Here is an 18,773-nt window from a genome sequence, read left to right as displayed (position 1 = left end):
TAAGGAAGGAAAACAAGGCAGGAAATTCCCCTGGGGGGTTTTACTGTGGCCGCTTGAGAACCCTGCTCAGTGGTTAAAGGGACCCCCCCGAATTTCCTTGTGGTTTCTGTTGTTTGCTGCAGCCTCCACAAGCAAGGGCTCAAATGGTTGATGCACTTAAGGACAAATCTCATTGCTAATGCCCTGATCATTTTTCAAAGTTAAGTTTCAATAGTAAACTCATCTTTCCTTTCACACGGATGTCAATCTAGCAGTTGATAGCGGACTCCACATTTTTGAAACCTTATGTTGTGTTTGGTCAATTTCGTTCATGCAACAGATATTTACTAAGTACCTTGTAGGAGCCTGGCACTGTATTGAGTGGCATGAGCAGGGAGGAGGTGCCAGCCTTTTCTCTGGATCCGAAAACCCTCAACTGGTTGTTAACGGGTCTTTGAGTGTCCTCTGGTCAACCGTCAGAGGACAGCGCATCTGTTTTCCTTTCTGGGAGAGGAAGGAATTGCTATTGATTTTTTTGGTTTTTCCTTTCATGGCTTTGGAAGAAATTCAAATTAACTTCAGCTAATGTCACTTGTTGTTCTTAAAAGAAACCTCAGCAAAGCCCTGCTCTGAGTCAGCTGCTCAGACAGCAGCTGAGCATGCCAGGCCTAGATTGGGGCCAGTTGTTCCAGAAAAGAGCGTTAGTGTCCACCTCGTCGACTGATTCAGAAGGCTCCACCAGCTTCCTCCTGGTGTTTGTAACAAGCGCCTGTGCTGGCAGCTGTTCTATGTAACAACTGTCTGGTTCTATGTCTTGTAGCCCAGGGAGTTAGAAAATGTAAAGTATTCAAAATCTTCTAAGGAATCAACACCTTCCTGTTTGAAGACAACCTTGGAAGCTGGTGTGGAGAAGGCCTGAATGGTGAGTAGCACATTCCTAGGGCCCCCACAGCACATGCATCAGGGAGAGTGGCCTTTCCCTGCACACAGACCTTGCCAAGACCCTGTGCCAGAGCTGTGGCCGGGTGGGAAGTGTCATAGGAGCTGACAGCAAAGCATCTGATGGCAGGAAATGCCTGCAGTGACTGAGGCCTGTGCACATCTGCTCTGCATCTCAACACCTCATGAAGGCCAGGGCTTTGGGGGGAAATAGCGCATTCTTTTTCTCCTTCCTTACTTTAATTCTTTTCCTTATTAAAAAAAGTTCTCATTCTGCATTTGTTTTATTATTTTTTAAGACAGGGTTCCGGTCAGTCACCCAGGCTGGCGTGCTGGGGCACCATAATAATAGCTCTCTGCAGCTTCAATCTCCTGGGCTCAAAAGGTCCTCCTGCCTCAGCCTCCTGAATAGCTGGGACTATAGGTGCCTGCTGCCATGCCTGCTGCCATGCCTGCCTAATTATTTTTTATTAGTAGTAGTAAAGATGAGGTCTCACTATGTTGCCCAGGCTAGTCTCAAACTCCTGGGCTCAAGCGATCCTCCTGCCTTGGCCTCCTAAACTGCTGGGATTACAGGAATGAGCCACCAAGCCTAGCCCATTCTACATTTAATGAATGCTCTTTTTCCTCTGTTTTTAAAAATTGATACTTTAGGCCAGGCATGGTGGCTCACACCTGTAATCCCAGCACTTTGGGAGGCTGAAGCAGGAGGACTGCTGCAGGCCACGAGTTCGAGGCTGAAGAGAACTGCATTCCAGCCTGGGAGACAGAGCGAGACCCAGTCTTAAAAAAACAAACCAATTGATATTTTAAAAAATTACGGATGTCATACATGTTCAATATGACATAAAAATCAACTTCCTAATTTGTTTGTTTGTCAGATATGTATCGAGAACCTACCCCAAGCCAGACCTGGTCCCAGGTGCTGGGGACACAGGAGTGAATAAAATAAAGGCCCCAGCTTACTGCCCTCTTTCACTTTCTCTTTAACCAGTTCCCCTTTTTGGGGTAACTATCCCTGGAGCGTGTTCTTCTCAGTCTCAGTGTGAGAGCACACATGCATACACACACTCATATACAGAATTCCTTTTTAGAGTTTTTTGTTTGTTTGTTTTTGAGATGGAGTTTCACTCTTGGCGCCCAGGCTGGAGAGCAATGGTGCGATCTCAGCTCACTGCAACTTCTGCTTCCCAGGTTCAAGTGATTCTCCTGCCTCAGTCTCCCGAGTAGCTGGAATTACAGGCGCCTGCCACCATGCACGGCTAATTTTTTGTATTTTTAGTGGAGACGGAGTTTCACTATGTTGGCTGGGCTGGTCTCAAACTCCTGACCTTGTGATCTGCCTGCCTTGGCCTCCTAAAGTGCTGGGATTACAGGAATGAGCCATTGCACCCTGCCTCTTTTTTGAGCTTACATCTGTTTGGTTTTTGTTTAAATAGATCTTTCTTTCCTCTTATAAATATCTCATCTTTTTTTTTTTTTTCAACTGCACAGCAGCTTGCTGTGGTGATGTGCCAAGATATGTATAACCAATCCAACTGTTAATAAATATTTAGGCCTCTTTGAGTTTTCTATGCCATAATGGCTACAGCCTCCTCATCCAGACATATATTTGCCTGCTTGTATATTTCCATAGCAGTTCTAGAAATAAAATTTCTGCATTGAAGGGGATATACTTTTTTTTTTTTTTTTTTAAAGACAGGTTCTCAATGTCACCGAGGCTGGAGTAGAGTGGCACAATCATAGCTCACTGCAGCCTCGACCTCCTGGGCTCAACCGATCTTCCTGCCTCAGCCTCCCACTGAGTAGTTGGGACTACAGGTGTGTGCCACTATGCTGGCTAATTTTTAAATTTTTGGTAGAGACAGGGTCTCACTATGTTGCCCAGGCTGGTCCCGAACTCTGAGTTCAAATGATCCTCGTGTCTCGTCCTCCCAAAGTACTGGGAATATAGATGGGTTCAAGCCACCGTGCCCAGCCTGGAATATACATGCTAAACGTGATGTATAACTTCTTGCCTCTGAACCCATGGAAACCCCACCCTGCCGTTTGTCACTGGGAGTCCTGGTGATCCTTCATCCTGTGAAAAGGCCGCCATGAACATCTCCAGTGCGTTCCCACACAGCTCAGCTGAGCGTTCCATTTCCCACAGACTGCGCCCAGCCTTGGAGAGCTGGGGAATCACAGGGGGGCAAGGGTGTCAACGACAAGCGGGTGGAGGCCGCTGAGTTCTCCATCCCAACCTGGCACACAAGCTCCCCGAGCGTGATCGCCAGCGATCTGGGCTCCCATTTTGCATGTTTGATCTGGAGTACACCCATGACTCTGCATGTTCGATCTGGAGGACACCTATGACTCAAGGGGTAGTTAGGCCCCTGGGTGTTTCCATACCCCTCAACCCATGTCTAGTAGTTGGAAGTATGCGTACCTGTTTTGGAAAGCTGAGAGTCTTTTCACAGATGATTCTGGCACTGGTGGGAGGGTCGGGGAATTCATAGACTTGGGCAGAAGGGGGCTGGGGCCCCTCCACCCAACTCCTCATGTGCTCATAAACGGGGCCTGGAGTGGGAGGGCAGGGTAGAGTGGGCACCTGATAGGTCTCCTCTGAGCTGGCAGGAGCTTCTTCCAGGCCTCTCAGGAATGGGGGGCATGGCCTGTCTGCAGTGACCTCCGTGAGGATTTGGAGGCGGTTGGCAGGGGCCAGACCTTGCCTTCCGTGGAGCAAACACTTCCACCAACCCTCGCTTTCTGGTACGTGTTGCTCCAGAATGGTCAGGATGTCCCCTCTGCTGAAAGCCAGCTCATCAGAGCAGTCGGGGCAGTTGTCATAAAGCGCCCTGGCCAGGAGTGCCTGCGGGTGGAGAGGGGAGAAGAGAATCTGCTGTTAGCACCATGGCCAGTGACCGCTACACCAGTCCCACTCACTTAGAAAGCTTAATGCAAATTCATAATGCCCTTCCATTTCGTTTCTTCCACCCCAGAGGCTCTTGTCCCTGCTCTTTGCCTGATTTGTTCCTTCACATCCTTTGGGTCTAAGTGAAATGTCACATCCTCAGGGCAGACTTCCCTGCATCCTGAGACGAGGTTGCACGGTCCTAATATGCTTTCATGGCCCTGTTTGTTTATGGTTTTGAGACAGGGTCTCACTCTGTTGCCGAGGCTGGAGTGCAGTGGTGAAATCTTGGTTCACTGCAGCCTCGACTTCCCAGGCTCAGGCAGTTCTCCCACCCCAGCCTCCCGAGTAGCTGGGACTACACATGCGTGCCACCACCCTGGGCTAAATTTTGTATTTTTGTAGAGAAGGTGTTTTGTCATTGCTCAGGCTGGTTTCCAACTCCTGTGTCACAGCGCTGTTTTAATTTGTGGACGTCATGACCTTTGCATATATACACATACGTATATATACGTATATAACATATATACATATATGTATATATGTATATATACATACCATACATATGTGTATATATGTTTATGTATGTACATATGTGTATATGTATGTGTATATATGTATCTGTATGTATATATGTGTATATATGTATCTGTATGTATATATGTATACACATATATACATATATACACATACTATATATGATGGGTTGATACATATATGTACACCACATATATCCTATATATATAGCAGTCCATTATATATTGTGTATACATATGGGTGTCTCGTTCTCTGTCATGTACAGGTGCCTGGCATTTAGTAAGTGCTTGGTACAGGCAGCTGTGACTGTTATTACTATTAGGTCGCTTTTTGTCTGGTTTTTGCTATTTTCCTTCTGAATTGGATTGGCAGTTCTGTGACTGCTGGGCCCACATCTCACTTGGCTATTCTGTCCCCAGTGTCAGGCCCAGGCCCAGGTACACAGAAGATGCTCAATACATGTTCATTAATAAGTGAACGACAAGAGGCTGGGCGCAGTGGTTCAAGCCTGTAATCCCAGCACTCTGGGAGGCCGAGGAGGGCAGATCACTTGAGGCCAGGAGTTCAAGACCAGCCTGACCAACATGGTGAAACCCTGTCTCTACTAAAAATACAAAAATTAGCGGGGCATGATGGTATGTGCCTTTATTTCCAGCTACTTGGGAGACTGAGGCAGGAAAATCGCTTGAACCCTGGAGGCAGAGGTTGCAGTGAACCGAGATCATGCCACTGCACTCCAGCCTGGGCAACAGAGCGAGACTCCGTCTCAAAAACAAAACAAAACAAAAACTAGTGAATGACAAAAGACTCAGGAGGTTAGTGACTTGCCTGTGGTCACAAAGCCAGGATCAAACCCAGTCTCCTAATTCTCTGACCTACGCTCTTTCAGTAAGCCACACAGTTCTAAAACAAATCACCTCGTTACCACGGCAGTGATGGCTGAGCCCCCTTCTTGTTTGAACTTTCCACTGTAATTACATGAAGGCAACTTGTTTCTTGAGGTTTTAAAGTAATCACCTTTTCCCACCTTTTTATATCAATACATGTTCATTACAGAAAAAGAGAGAAATAAAAGAAGGAAATGAAAATTACCCATAATCCCAGCACTCAGAGATACCAATTTACACCATTTTTGGTATTTACCCTTCCAGTGGTTTTTTATTTTCTAAATAAATGTAATTACACCTTTTAAACTCATTAACCTTTGTTCACACGGTTCATAAATAAAGCAAAAGTGACCAACTCTCCCATTATATTTGTTGAAAATTATTGTGCTTCTTGCCTAATATTTCTATTCTGTTACATAAATGGAATTGGAAGACCAACTGCTGATAAAAACCGTCTTAACCAGACAAGCAGGTCTGTGTGGATTTGGGGAAACACCACCACAAGTCTATCTAAAAATCGTAAGTAGAATCAGATCCTTCACGCACCCAGAGAGACATTGAACGTCCCCCACAAAATCTAATACAGCTGAGATCCTAGGAGATCATGAACAATTTTTGTAAAGAAAACCTTTTGTTCTTCCTACAAAAGTAATACAAGTTCATTAAAGAAAAAGTAAAAATGATAACGAGCAAACAGAAGAAAATGAAAATGCCTGCAGTGCCACCACCACAGGTAACTGCTGTTAATCCTTTGGTTTTTGTATCTTTCCAGATCTTTTCTTTTGCATAGTTGTCCACATACACACCTACAGTCATTGTTAAAGTTTTAAAACCTAATGGCATAATATGAAACACACTGTTTTATAATCTGCTTTTTTCTCCCACTTAAAAATAAATTGTGGGACCGGGTGTGGTGGCTCACGTCTGTAATCCCAGCACTTTGGGAGGCCGAGGTGGGCGGATGACAAGGTCAGGAGTTTGAGACCATCCTGGTCAATATGGTGAAACCCCGTCTCTACTAAAAATACAAAAAAAAAAAAAAAAAAAAAAAAAAAAAATTAGCTGGGCGTGGTGGCGTGCACCTGTAGTCCCAGCTACTTGGGAGGCTGAGGCAGAAGAATCACTTGAACCCGGGAGGCAGAGGTTGCAGTGAACTGAAATGGTGCCACTGCACTCCAGCCTGGGCGACAGAGTGAGACTCCATCTCAAATAAATAAATAAATAAATTGTGAGCATCTTTCCATGTCAATAAACATTTTTCTTCAATATCCTTTAAAACAGTGACTTAGTTTTCCATTGTACGGATGAAACATAATTTTTCTTCTTGGTTTTGGACATTTTAGCTAATTGCAGGTTTTAGCTATTACCAACAATGCTGAAATTATCACCTTCATAGCTAGTATTTGCAACTCCCCTTGTTTATTTCCATGGATAAATTCTTCAGTGGGAAGTCGGTGGGTGGAAACCATCAGGGCTCCGGAGGCTGTCACGTTCCCCTCCAGCAAAGTTTCAATCCATTCACACCTCCGCCCACTGTGAATGAGACTGCACTGTTCCTTGTACCCTAATCTACCCTGTGCATTACCTCTTGGTTGGATGATGTATTTGTTTTAAAATCTTTGTCAAGGAAACTTGAAATATTTCCTAGCATATTCTTAGCAACACCCAGACTACTCAAAACTACAGAATCAGCTGCAGCCCTCATGCCGCTGAGGGGTAACTTGCAGGCAACTCGGGGAATGTGTCACCTCCCTGCTGTACCCCACTTTTAACTCATTTTTTAATAGAAAAAAGGTCCCAAAAGGAGTTAGGGGCATGTGTATTGTGAGGGGCATTCCTGCCTGTAGAGATTTCCTCTCTTCTCCATGGTGAAGCAGATATCCTCAAGTGAGAGGGAAGATATGAAGCTGTCACTTGTCGGAGCCCAGTGAGTGTATGAGATGACATTGAAAAGCAGAGAGCTGAGCTACAGCCAGTGGACACTGACTGTATGTCCTGGTGTCAGGCATCCCACGGGGTGTCTCTCTGGGTCAGCCAATTATTCCTTCACAGATTCAGCAAACATTTATGGAATGTTTATTACATATGGCACTGTTGCTGTCCTCGAGTTTTTCAGGGACACAAATTTTGATCGTGCCACTCCCCTCTCTACCACCCTTTAGTGGCTCCCTAAAACCCTCTGGACAAAGCCCAAACTGTGCCCAAACCATCACGGCTCTGTGTGATTTTGCCTCGTCCCACGCTTACAGCCTCATAGGTATCACTTCCTCACTGGCCTCCGGGGCACCACCCTTTCTGAGGGCTTGAGTCTCTCATTTGTGCTGTTCTCTCTACCCCAAAGCAGTCAGCAGCTTTCCACCCAGTGAAATCCCACACATCCTTCCAGGCTCATCTTAAATGTCACTTTCTTAGAAAAAGGGTCCCTGACACCCTCTCAACCAAACTAGCTCTCCCCATACTTAGGCTCAACACCTTTGCACATCAGTACTTATCACATTAGGATTCAACTCATCCAGGGTCTGTCTCCCCACAAGAACGTAAGCTCCAGGAGAGTGAGGGCCACAGCCTCTTGTTCTGGACGGCATCCCATGGTCCAGCACAGAGTAGGGGATCTTAGCTCCTTGTTGAGTTAACGAATGAAAGAGAGGCGTGACATAACACCTCCATTTTCAAGTCTTTAAGAGGTAAGAAGTCACAAACACCAAGAGAAGCACTCCTATTTCTGTCTGGAGTAGGGTAAGAGGAAGCTTTCTGTGACCCCCTGACCACACTCTTCGATAACCTTCAGTAAGAACGACCACCAGCATGTCCAGAAGATAAACTTCAAGGCATAACTAGTCTGCACACGGAATCATTATCCCTTGAATGTGTTGGAAGAATGTGAGTGCTGAGCTTGGAGAATCCAGCAGTGATGAAGTATTTAAGGGACTAGAGTTTTAGAGTCTTATAAAGAGTGTTGATTAAAAGTGAAGACTTAGGCCAGGCGTGATGACGCATGCCTGGAATCCCAGCACCTTGGGAGGCCAAGGCACGTGGATGACTTGAAGCTAGGAGTTCCAGACCAGCCTGGCCAACATGGTGAAACCCTGTCTCTACCAAAAAATACAAAAATTGTCCAGCTTGGTGGTGCACGCCTGTAGTCCCAGCTACTGGGGAGGCTGAGTTGGGAGGATGGCTTGAGCCCAGGAGGTGGAGGTTGCAGTGAGCCAAGACTGTGCCACCGCACTACAGCCTGGGTGAGGAAGTGAGACCCTGTCTCACAAAAATAAAAAAAAAAGGACTTACGAAAGTTACATGCTACTTTGTAGATTTTTTTTTCCAGTTAAATAGACAAATTATTGCTGTTCAGTAAAAAAAAAAAAAAAAAAAACGATAATCTGAAAGGTTTATTATCTGAAACGATAATCTGAAAGGTTTATTGTCTTGTAGGTTTGTTATCTTGTAGGACTTTAACCAGTTTCATATTTAGCCTTGCAATCACACTCTAATATTCCTTAATTAAATTGCCTATACCTACCTAACACCTCAATGATCTCTTTTTAAAAATAAATTCATTCAAGTTGGACAAGCATCCTCAATGATCTTTGACCTAGTTTTAACATTTCATTGATTCCCTAGTAATTGACCAAAATTGATTAAAATCTTTGACATGAGTTCATTTTATATTTGCATGAGAGTCATAATTTTGCCTTTTTGAAAATTGTACTTTAACCATCTACATTGGGAACAAAAGGGAAAATAAAAGCCTTTGCAGAGGCTATAATGAAATAATTATGGTATATTTCATCATAATTCCTATGAAATACATTTAAAGCAATCTTTAAAAACCCATCATCCGAAATGTGCTTGCATTTTTCTAGAAATAAGATAGTGCATGTCTTTAGACAGAGCAGTTGTTGCAATATGGCAGCTGCTCTGAAGGGTCCAGATTGAACGTAGCTTAGCTGGTGGATTTGTCTATTGTAAAAGTAAGGATTTTTTCCAGAGAACAATGGGGTTTTTATGGGCATCCACAGCTGTCCAAGATGAACAGCAGCAGTCTTATTCTTGATATATGATTTATTTTGTAATTTTGACCTGCTGTCTTCAGGACAGCAGACCACATCTTCAAAGGATGTAAACTCCCAGCAAAGGAAAACTCTAAGTATGTTACCATAACACGTTTCCCTTCCATATGAATGAAACACTGTATTGTGTTTCATTACAATTGACAGGGGGGTCTCTGGACAGCTCATGCAATCAATTAATTATATCTCAGAGTTTCAGTAGCAAAGACCATCAATATTAATGTTACAAAAGAAGAATGAAATGCACGTGGAAAGTCTTGGGGAGTTCCTTACCTGGAATGGAGGGTAAACGGAATTATATTGAATGAGAACCTATTTTGTGTTGGATGCACTGAAGTCATGATATTACCTATTTCTCTGAAATCTCAGAGGCAGACTTCCTTAGCCCCATTTTACAGATGAGAGAACTGAGGGCCAGAGAGATCAATGACTTGTTCAAGGTCACTTAAACTCTAACTGGTTCCTCACATCCATTCTTTCACCTTATAATCCACTCTCCAGACACTAGCCAGAATATTTTATTTTATACACATAAATTGGATCCTATTGGTCTCTTATTTTAAAAATCTCTAATTGCTTAGAACTGCATTCCGAACAAAAGGTCACCTTCCTAGTGTGGCTTCGAGGCAGGATTCGCCTCCCAGTTCGCAGCTCTACCCTCATTCGTTTCCCTCCAGTCACATTGTTTTGTTACTTTTCTCAGGTGCCCTGAGCTTGCTTCCACCTCAGACCTTTCCTTTGCTGTTCCTTCTGCCCAGAACTGCCCAGAACTCTCTTCCACCAGATCCTCCTCCTCTGGTTCTCAGCTCGAGTCACCCCTTTGCAGAGGCTGCCCTTGACCACCCCACTTTCGGCTGTGCTCCGGCTCTTGTGGTCAGGCTGGGCGCGCAGGGAGCACTGGACATTGCAATAGCAGCAGCCAGCACTCATCGTGCACCCGTGTTCCTGGCACTGCACTGAGCTCTTTGTGAATAACAGATGGAAGCAGTTGACAGGCCACTGCAAAGGCATCCAATAACCATCGCAATTGTTGCTGAGGCCACTCACAAGGTATTCTTAAATAGAGTGTTAATTGGAAATACTTGTGTAGAAATTTAAGAGGTGAAGAAGGACATATGTTCACATTTTTGTTCCTTGTGGGTACACAAGCAGTTAGATTCTGGGTACAATGGAAGAACTGTTCTTAAACGATTTCCAAAAAGGACATTTTCCACAAATGCCCATCTTCATACAACAGCTGGGAGAGGGAAAAGGAAAATGAATACGCATTTGGAAGGAAGAACGTGAGGAGGATAGAGAAACAAACGTGAAGAATAAGAGGCTGACTGCCTTCATGGTGATGATAACCTCAGTGCGGAGACCTTTCCACACCGGGCAGATGCAATGTGCTCATCTAAACCCGAGCAGCCGAGGATACAGTGGTCTTAGCTGCACTTGGAGAAATCTGGGGAGCAATTCATTCATTCATTCATTCATTCATTCATTCATTCATTCATTCATTCACCGAGATTGTATTGAGCATCAACTGTATTCCAGGGGCTCTGCTGGAGGCATCGTGGTGAACAAAACTGTTTCGGATCTCATGCCATGTACATTTTAGTGGAGCAGACAAATCCTAATCAAATCATCACAGAAATAAATACAGGGTTTCCACCTCTCGTAAGTGGGATGGAAAGAAAATACAAGAAGTTATGAGAAATAAAATACAGGAAGTTATTTAAAAATATGGGAAGTTATGAGAAATAAAATACAGGAAGTTATGAAAAATTATAAGTGCAGTTGGGAAGTACTGATGGGTGAGGGCTTAGGGAAAATTTACCTGAGAAAGTGGCCATGGAAGCTTCCATGGGGGTAAGGAGGAGTTAGTCAGACAAGGAGTTAGTCAGATAAAGTGTTAGATAAAGAGCATTCAGGCAGAGGAAGAGGAATGTGTGGAGGCTGGAGTGCGTGGGTGAGGGGGCGTGTGGGAGTGTGAGTGAGTGTGTATGTGCATGTGTTGGGGAGGCATGGAAAGTTGGAGGAACTGTAAAATGACCAGGTTGCCTGGAGAGAGATCAACAAAGGCCCTGACTCCTAACTTCCATGGCGGCTGCTGTTTATACTTGGTTACTGGGTGGAAAACGGGGTGCATGGAGCAAGTGGAAGCCAGAGAGGCGACTCAAAGCCAATTGTCCGGTCCAGCTGGGAGATGCCTGTGGCTTGGATGAGGGCGGAGGCTGGATTTCCTTAGTTTTGGGGAGGAGCTGGTGAAGGACTGGATGCAACTTGAGGTGAGGCTTGGAGGAAAAGCAGGAACATAACTACAGAGAAGAGAGGGACGCACTGCTGAACGGGCCAGGGAAAGTAAGAAGCAGAGAGGGAACTGGCCCGCACACTTTCATCACCCACGGTGGGATAAGAGCCATCAGCAGGTGTGGCAGCTCTAGGCAGGAGCAGCTCAGATGAGCCAGGAGAGAAGCAGCTGCTGCAGCTTCAGTTATGCTGCTTCATCGTCCCTGTTCCTAGGATGGAAATCCCCTCTCTAGGCCGGGGTGGACACACTGCCCGGGTGACTGCGCCCACGTGCACTCGCCCACAGGCACAGCTTGCTTCTCTGCTTTACCTTCAATTTTCTTTCTCTTTAGATTACTCAAAAGAGCAAAGCTGCAGAAACTCAAGAATGTCAGGGCTGGGGGGCGGGCTGGGCGGCGGGCTGGGGGGCTGGTCCGGGGGCGGGTACACTGATTGCTCTGTTGGCCTCATTTTAGTGCTTTGTGGTGCCTGAGACTAGGAGAGATTAATGACCTAAGGTCATACAGCAGCAGGCAGCAGAGCGGGGATTCAGACTCGCATCTATCTGACTGTAGCCTGCTATTGCCAATACTCTGTGCGGCCTTCCCAAGTCAAAGTCTGTTTCCTACTCTAATCTGCTAACTCTTATGTCCAAATGTGTGCAAATCCAGAAAGAGCTGGTTTAAAGACAGCTATAAGGAGGAGCAGCAAACTCAAAGGATTATAGGAGCTGCACGAGAAATATACATGAATGAGGCAGGCCAGGCATCAGACATTTGGGTGTGGTGGAGACTGCGGCATGCTCGGGTAGCTCTTAAAAGATCACTCCTCAGGCCCAGTGAAGCATTCTGCTGCTGAGTCCAGCCCGCTGCTGGGGTTTTAGAGGCCCCACCCAGATTTCCTTTGCAAACTGAAAGTTAATAGTCAGGGGTCCTGAGTGTTTCTGCCCAATGCAGGACTCACTGAATGGGCAATCTTTACCCCAAAGCTCTGGTTGAGTTGTCAAGACTGTGTCTAAGCTGCCGCACAGTGTGAGGCTCTCCCTACTCTGTCCAGCTCCTTCTCTCTTTCCTGTCACAGGGGTCAGAGCAGCATCATGGCCCCATCCTGCTTCCTCCTTGTTTTATCTTTCACAGCCCGCCCCACACCAAACTCTTATGCTCCTAAAATTAAAACAGTAGTAACTATGGGATAGGAGAGTAGAGATCATGAGACCGTTTTCATCCAAGTAACCTAGAATATCATTCTTTCTTTGGGAAGGTAAATCATACAATGAGGTCACCAGTGCGTAGTGGGAGGTGGCAAATAAGGAAGTTCCCCAAACTAGTGGTGGAGATAGTAACTGTGAAAGAAGCCAGAGCAGTAAGTGATGTCTAGGCCCCTGCTCTGCACAAAGATGTAGATCTCCAAGGTCAAGAGGGACATTTTTCTTCTACTAAAATCCTTCTTTGAAAAATGTCCGTGTTTCGCATTTCGGCTTCCTTCTCACAGATTCCACGTCTTACTTTCAAGAATTCTTAGTACTCAGGCGAGGTGACGGAATGCTTCCTACTTCCCCTTTGAGGGCCGGGAGAGGACACTTAGTTGTAGAGAAACCACATTTTAAAAAATGCATATACTATAAATATCACAGATCTTTTGATACATGGGAAATGTGAATCCCTGAAGTTCATGAAGGATTTCCATGGATATAGGAGCTTTTATGTTGAGATCAGTGACATATTCTGTTATATATTTTTATGAGGTAGCTGAGCCCAGACTCAACATCGAGAGTGAGTGCAGAATGGAGAAAGGGATCTTTGATCATCTTTAAAGTCAATAGTCTCCCTTCGACTGTACTTGGAAGTATTTCATTTCATGTAAATTCAAATACAGGCCAGGAAAGAGTAAAGCAGAGAGAACAGTGTTATCTGTTGGCTTGTGAATGTTTACTTTCCATCATTTTAAAAGGACATTATGTTAAAAAAAAAAAAAAGTTTCCAAGAGCATAAGAAAAATCCCCTCACCACCTCCATTTTATCCCAGCCACATTCTCCAAAAAGGGAAGACAGAGAAGGAGGAAGGACAACCTAAGGAAGAATCAAAGTATCTACAGACACTTCTTCTGGGAGGGATTTCTGGTGAGTAATAACATTCTGTGAAGTCACCTCTAAAAGGATGAGATATGGGTTTTTGTTTTTGTTTTTAAGAGACAGGGTCTTGCTATGTTGCCCAGGCTAGAATGCAGTGGCTATTCTCAGGCATGATCATGGTGCACTACAGCCTTAAACTCCTGGTCTCAAGCAATCCTCCTGCCTCAGCCTCACAGGTAGCTGGGACTATAGGCACACACCACCATACCTAGCTTAAGGAGTTATAGCAAAGGTGATCTGGAAAGGGTCCTCACTTTGCAAACCCCACATAACAATCCAGACTTCTCACACGCTCTGTGTGTCAGCTAGTATTATTTTCCTATAACTGATCAAATAAAGGGGAGAAGCTGGCTGGGTGTGGTGGCTCACACCTGTAATCCCAGCACTTTGGGAGGCTGAGGTGAGCAGATCGCTTTGAACACAGGAGTTTGAGAGCAGCCTGGGCAACATGGTGAAACCCCATCTCTACAAAAAAATATAATAATTAGCTGGGCATGGTGGCACACGCCTGTAATCCCAGCTACTCAGGAAGCTGAGGCTGGAGGATGGCTTGAACATGGGAGGTGGAGGTTGCAGTGAGCCGGGATTGTGCCACTGCTCTCCAGCCTGGAAGACGGAGTGAGACCTTGTCTCGGGGGGGATAAAAAAAGAAGGGGGAAAATCCTCTTTAATCTTTTAGATTCAATGTAGCCCCTCATGAAACCAGTCTGTTTGCCCTGAAAGGAGTGTCCATCGCACTCCAGTTATGCAGGAACTGTGTTAGTCTTGTCCACTGTTTAGCCAGTGCCTTGGGAATGAGGATGGCTTGCGGGTTCTCAACTCTGTGGCAGGTACTGGGATGAGGAGTTAGCACTGATGGCCGCATTTGATATCGAAAAAACCTTATGAAGCAGATACTGTAAGTAACATCTCATTTAGGAGATGAGTAAGCTAAGGCACAGAGATGGTGAGAAAGTAACTTAAGGTAGCTCAGCAATCAAGGGCCAAAGCCAGGATTGGAATACAGGCAGTTTGGGGTCTGGAGTGTGCTCTTTTAGCCTACAAACCACTCTGCTTAGCACGGACTCTATCACAAGACGGTGTGGACATCTTAGCAGATACAGGATGGCAAAGTGCCTCCTGGGAGAGGGAGATGAAGCTGAGACACAGAGACATTTGTATAATGGAGTACAATGTAGCCATTACAAGAATGAGGTAGAGCTTATATCATTGGAAATGGGACAATCTCCAATATGCAGTATTAAATTTTTAAAAAAGAGCAAGATGAGCATAGGTCTGCATGGATGCTTTTGTAAGTATAGCATCTTTCTGGAAGGTTATGTCACTCACTGAGGGTCCCTTCTGGGTAGGAAACAGGGGTCTGGGGAGCTAGAGGTTTGGGATTAGATAAAAACACTTTGAGTCCATGTTCATTTGTGCAGTTGGAATTTTTAAAACCATGTGTAAATGTTCTTTTTCAATATAAAAATCTAATTTACAAAGGATTCTGTTCTATTGGAAGAAGAGGACTTCCGCGCTGGTGAATTAAAGCAGCTGCTTGTCATGACCGCGCAAGGCCTTTCTACTCCTACATTAGATAGAAAGGAAGTTTGACTTTGAGTCCATCTTAATCTTGGCCAAAAGCAGTTTGCCACACGCACAAAGATTTCTCACCTCCCCGAACTTCTGGGATGCTAAACATCATCAACTACTTCTCACTGGCCATCCCCCAAAGGGCCTGGACCGTGTACGGCATGGAGGATGCTGAAAGGTACTTGAGTGTTTTTTTGAGAACTGGCTGATTGTGTGAGCATTTACCTCTTCCTTGAGGGCAGGGCCACAGAGTGGAAGCCCACAGAGAGGGCAATGAATGACTGGTAAATGGGATCTAACTGCAGGTGCATTAAGAATCACAGAAGTTTAGACTCAAAGTGTTTTAAAGATTTGTCTGGCCTGGTCCAGGCACGTTGAGGAGGCACTGAGTGGATCTCTAAGCTCCTGGGGGAGGCCCGCTGCCCTTCCTGCTATCCCAGCGCTCCTCGAGCTCTCCTTTGGCCAGCTGCAGAATGATCTGGGTCCTGTGCACAAAGACCCCGGCCAGAGAGGAGGGCCTCCCACGATGGGACATGTTTCCCAAGGCCAAAGTTAGGATGTGCAGTATCAGGACACAGCAGCTGCGTGTTGCATGTGTATGATGTTGGGGAAAACATTCAGAATAACCATGTCCCTACTTTTCTCCTGGAAAACCTCCTACAACTCCTGAAGTTGTGCTGTGAGGTCTGCAGTTGAGAAGGGAGCACCAGGCAACCAGCCATCTCCTCACTCATCTAACATTCTGTTCTCTCTCCCTTCCTCCCTTCATTTTTGCCAGCTCATTCCTGTCTTCTCTTTGTCCCTTCTGCCTCCTTCCCTCCTCTGTAATCGCCTCCCATTGACATAGTTATCCAAGAAAGAACCTGTTATCTTTTTTTTTTTTTTTTTGAGACAGAGTCTCACTCTGTCACCCCGACTGGAATGCAGTGGTGTGATCTCTGCTTACTGCAACCTCCGCTACCTGGGATCAAGCGATTCTCCTGCCTCAGCTTCCCGAGTAGCTGGGACTACAGTCGCCTGCCACCCTGCCTGGTAAATTTTTGTATTTTTAGTAGAGACGGGGTTTCGCCATGTTGGCCAGGCTGGTCTCGAACCCCTGACCTCAGGTGATCCACCCGCCTCGGCCTCCCAAAGTGCTGGGATTACAGGCGTGAGCCACCGTGCCTGGCCAAAGCTGTAATCTTAACTTTTATTTTCCCCCATAAATTGCAGTGGCTTTCCATATCAATATTTACATTTAAAAGTAAAATTCCATATGTTATGAGGAACTGCCACTTAAAATAAGAAAATGGTATATTTCATAACCAGAACTTGCTCTAAGAATTTGCAAGTAGATTAAACTATCTCTTTAATTTGTCATGCCTAATGTGGTGAGAGAATTAGTTTATGAGGTTGTAAAACTTGAGACAGCTTTGCTTCAGTAATCTGCATCTCATTATCAGAAATATTTTGAATTCTTTTAACGAGGTGATAGCTAAGTGGTTTCTTGCATCATCTCACATAAAGGACAGTTGCTTCTCTTGGAGCTGTTTTAAAAAAAAACTTAGCAAAGTAGTTAAGTGAGAGATGCTGAAGGGAAACTGCTGCCTTTTTTTGTGATTAATATTAATTTGCCCAATAGGCTAGGAAAAGAACTGAGTTTCTGCTTCAGCTCTGGTTTTGAAAAAGGTGAAAATTCTTGAATGAAAAGCTCCAGAATGTGCAGAAAATGATCTGAAAGTTATTTAACTGGAAGTGTGAATTGAAACTCCCTTTTCCCAACTACTCTTATATTTAAAGTAACATTTAAGGCCAGGTGCAGTGGCTCATGCCTGTAATCCCAACACTTTGGGAGGCCGAGGTGTGCGGATCACTTGAGGTCAGGAGTTCAAGACCAGCCTGGCCAACATGGTGAAACCCCGACTCTACTAAAAATACAAAAATTAGCCGGGCATGGTGGTGCGCGCCTGTGGTCCCAGCTTCCGGGGAGGCGGAAACAGGATAGTTGCTTAAACTCAGGAGGTGGAGGTTGCAGTGAGCTGAGATGGCGCCACTGCACTCCAGCCTGGGCAACAGAGCAACACTCCATCTCAATAAATAAATAAATAAATAGATACATAGATAAATAAATAAATAAAATAAAGTAATATGTAAGCTTTAAAACAAAACCTAATAGAATAGAATATAACTTTCTAAACAAAAATATAAGGTCTCCCTTTTTGGTTTCAAAACGGGATGCAACTTTCAATTGTTTCCCATGGTGTGACCGTCATTGGGAAACCATCATTACCTGCTTCCTTAATATAGTGGGGAGCACTGGAAATAACAAGCTCTGGACCCTTTTATACAGTTAACTCAGAGTGCCAAGCAATCACATAGTTGTAGGAAATGGATGTCAGAACACAGAAACTCAGATACTCACATTCACCTTCATCTTGATCCTTTAAAGAAATGATTTTAAAAAGTACTATCCATATCCCGGAAGACACCAGCAGAAGTCGCAGATCGCTTGGAAAGGGAAATCTTTCTGTAGGAGTTTGTGCAGGAATGCTGTGAGGTCTGGGTCTAAACTTTCTCTGCAGCTGTCTTTGCCTGTGGATGTGGCCAGTGGATCTCTAAGCTCTTGGGGGAGGCTCGCTGCCCTTCCTGCTATCCCAGCCATGGGGAAGGATGGGCTGGTTACATAATATATTCTCTCCCACACTCCCATTGGTTCCCTCCCATCCAAATGGATGCACATAGCCTTCGTGGCTGGTTTATCCATAGAAACCAGGGACAAAGAAGTGAATAAACCTGGTGAACTTGCATATGAGGAGGGATATGAGAGAAAAAGAAGAACTTTAATGCAAAGAGAGTTCCTTACTTTCTTAACACCTCTAAAAATAATCCTGGAGAATGGCATATGCTGTAAATAAGCACAAACTTTAACTGGGTTCTTGAAAACTTTGAACTCTGACCCAGCCAGCTTTGAATTCTTCCTGATGATTCAGATGAAAAAGCCACACTTTAAAGGAACTTCTACAGCTGTAGGAGGCACTGCCTACTAATGGGGCTTTGAGGAGGAGGTTGTGGTCAGAAAAAAATTCCAAAGCCACCCAGTGGAAATGAGGCATTTGCTTCTCTGATAACTGAATACTGTGCTTTTCCAGTAGGTTTGGGTCTTACCCAGATCGACATGCTTTAATATACTTCCCCTACTCGTGGAAACCTTGCTAAGCTGCACTTAAGGCTTCATTTAATTGGCAATTATTTATCAAGCACCTACTGTATGTCTGACAATGTACACCAGGGGAACAGGTAACCAGTTTCCTTGATCTAAGCTCAGGATTGAAATGACACAATAAAGGTCTCTCAGGCCTTCACATAATTGATTATCATGTCTGTGGCCCAAGATGGGCCCATGTCATACCAGACTGCATTCTCCAACTCAAAGTGCTCCAGAGATCCTAGTGTGTTCATTCACAGCCTTGCCACTGCCTCCCACCGCCAAGTCTATTCCTTGCCAGCGAAGTCCCTG

The 18,773-nt window shown here is 44.9% G+C and overlaps 1 protein-coding gene across 8 annotated transcripts in view; it reads right to left on the bottom strand.

Moving 5' to 3' along the window:
- The window catches only part of CASS4 (Cas scaffold protein family member 4), a 48,380-nt gene that overhangs the window by 19,458 nt on the left and 10,149 nt on the right, over positions 1 to 18,773 (bottom strand). For 4 of the 8 annotated variants that reach the window (XM_005569397.5, XM_065523325.2, XM_045363160.3 and 1 more), the window contains exon 2: positions 3,347 to 3,769. In XM_005569397.5, the coding sequence (XP_005569454.3) occupies positions 3,347 to 3,769 (423 nt within the window). Of the gene's footprint in view, positions 1 to 3,346; positions 3,770 to 17,678; positions 17,919 to 18,773 lie in introns of those variants that run through there. The other 4 variants (XM_074005580.1, XM_074005581.1, XM_005569400.5 and 1 more) reach the window with 3 other exon arrangements.

This window comes from Macaca fascicularis, chromosome 10, assembly GCF_037993035.2.
Source record: "Macaca fascicularis isolate 582-1 chromosome 10, T2T-MFA8v1.1".
Lineage (NCBI taxonomy): Eukaryota > Metazoa > Chordata > Mammalia > Primates > Cercopithecidae > Macaca > Macaca fascicularis.
The sequence above is the reverse complement of the archived record's forward strand: the minus strand, read 5'-3'. Positions and strand labels throughout refer to the sequence as shown.